This window comes from Notothenia coriiceps, unplaced genomic scaffold (genome assembly GCF_000735185.1).
Source record: "Notothenia coriiceps isolate Sejong01 unplaced genomic scaffold, NC01 NC01_scaffold00035486, whole genome shotgun sequence".
Lineage (NCBI taxonomy): Eukaryota > Metazoa > Chordata > Actinopteri > Perciformes > Nototheniidae > Notothenia > Notothenia coriiceps.
The window spans coordinates 140,207-142,568 of NW_011368187.1; the positions used below are offsets into that span (position 1 = coordinate 140,207).

At 40.8% G+C, this 2,362-nt stretch overlaps 1 protein-coding gene across 2 annotated transcripts in view; it reads right to left on the reverse strand.

Moving 5' to 3' along the window:
* The window catches only part of map3k7cl (map3k7 C-terminal like), an 11,336-nt gene that overhangs the window by 4,460 nt on the left and 4,514 nt on the right, over positions 1-2,362 (reverse strand). For both annotated transcript variants that reach the window (XM_010791556.1, XM_010791557.1), the window contains one exon: positions 1,340-1,455. In XM_010791556.1, coding sequence (XP_010789858.1) covers positions 1,340-1,455 — 116 coding nt within the window. The remainder of the gene's footprint in view (positions 1-1,339; positions 1,456-2,362) is intronic.

Sequence of the window (2,362 nt, forward strand, 5' to 3'; positions counted from 1 at the left end):
GTAGTGTGTGTGTGTAGTGTGTGTGTGTGTGTGTGTGTGTGTGTGTGTGTGTGTGTGTGTGTGTGTGTGTGTGTGTGTGTGTGTGTGTGTGTGTGTGTGTGTGTGGGTGTGTGTGTGGTGGGGCAACAGCAATGGCCTTGAAAATCCCCCTACTAAGATCCCCCCACAGCTGCTGAGGGCACAGGGGACAGTGTGCGCTGTGTGTGTGTGTGTAGTACTCCCCTGTGTGTGTGGTGTGTGTAGTACTCCCCTGTGTGTGTGGTGTGTGTAGTACTCCCCTGTGTGTGTGCAGGCATACACACCACACAGGTGCATACAAAAATACAGCAGGTCTCACTTATTACAGCTTAAAATGGTCGCAGTGCGATATTCACTCTCCGAAGGTGTTCTCCGATTTAACGTTATTACGTTATTATTAAAATAAAGAAACATCCCTTAAAATTCAGTTGTACAGTACTAACTGTTCACATATAATCTTAAAGTGGACCTATCATGCTATATTTGAATAATATAGTGTAGGACCATACCTATATGAGGCATATTTATACTTTTTAAACAGATCATGCATTTTAGCCATTCCTCATTTCGCTCAATTTAACACTGTCTTTGCATGGGCTGATTCTGTGAGAACAGCCCCATCTACAGGCCTGGCATATGTACTACAGCGTCTCCAGCGCTTTGGAACGGCAATGTCCGTGGCTGTCTCCTCCTGATTGGTGGAGTTGGCCCAATAGCCAGCGCCACTTCTGTGACGTCACAAAAGTGTTCAAATCTGGATCAGTCTGTATCAGATCCGTTGCAGCCCCTTTTTAAGAGATTTGGGTATGGAGGAAAATAGAGAGGGTTGTGTTTTCTGACACTTGGTGAGTTCCCTGGAACACCGGGGACACATATTCATGTATAAAAGACGTACAAAAGTGCATTTTGCATGATAGGTCCCCTTTAAGGTAGTACTCTCAAGAGTTAATATGCTAAAGTCTGTATGAAAGCTATTAACATGTGCCACCTGGTGGACATTTTGAACAAAAAGTGATTGTTTTATTTTTATAGTAAAGATGGCCTCAGAGGGAATTAACTACTAAAATCATTAGTTGTCCTAGAGTCAATGTTCCTTGATAATGTCAGAAGCTAATATTTCTTGTGATGTACAAGGCAAAGAAAGAAAAACTAATATTAATGAAAATGTTATTAGTTATGTATTTTCTTCTGGTCCCAACAGAGCAGCCTTACATGATTTGCCCAAACATTTAGACTGAGGGTAGACATGCTTCCGTTGCATTACAACACCCCCTGTTTTGTTTTGTGTTTTTCCAATAATAGATATTTTATAGGGACTCACTTGCAATCCTCAATGGCAGCGATCTCGTGTTTGACCTGGTGGAACTCTCTGGCCATCCTGCTGTGTTCCTTGTGCACCTGGACGCTCTCTCTCAAAGACACACAGGGGGGTACTGGCTGCAGGGGGGCAGGGTGAGACGGATCAGAAACAAAACAGATTATGATTTAACACACATTATTTCACACAATCAGTAATATGTCAAAACGTTTCCAACCACTTTCCAAATTCTAAAGAAATTAAAATGTTACTGACGTTATTAATTATTACAATTTATGCTACTTGGCTGTATAATGGCTAATTCCTACTTTAATGACCCTCTGACCACAGAACCCCAATATCAACATTTTCATGTACTTTGATTTGGATTCGATTAGATTTATTTCGCATATGTAAACAATAATACAAACATTTCAAATGAGAATTATTATACAATACAAAATTAAGCAGTGTCAAATTAATATACAAAAATATTACTGATTCTAAATTATGTATAAACAAATAATCTATTATTATACATCCAAAAAGGGGTGGGAAGAAGTTTGCACTAATTTTTCAAAATATCAAACAGATCATGCATTTTAGCCATTCCTCATTTCGCTCAAGTGAACACTGTCTTTGCATGGCTGATTCTGTGAGAACAGCACCATCTACAGGCCTGGCATATGTACTACAGCGTCTCCAGCGCTTTCCAACGGCAATGTCCGTGGCTATCTCCTCCTGATTGGTGGAGTTGGCCCAATAGCCGTAGCGCCACTTCTGTGACGTCACAAAAGTGTTCAAATCTGGATCAGTCTGTATCAGATCCGTTGCAGCCCCTTTTTAAGAGATTTGGGTATGGAGGAAAATAGAGAGGGTTGTGTTTTCTGACACTTGGTGAGTTCCCTGGAACACCGGGGACACATATTCATGTATAAAAGACGTACACTAGTGCATTTTGCATGATAGGTCACCTTTAAATGGTAGCAGTTGTAAAAGTAGTTTTTGTTACGAAACTACTGCAGAAAGTGGGTCTGAGACCAACAA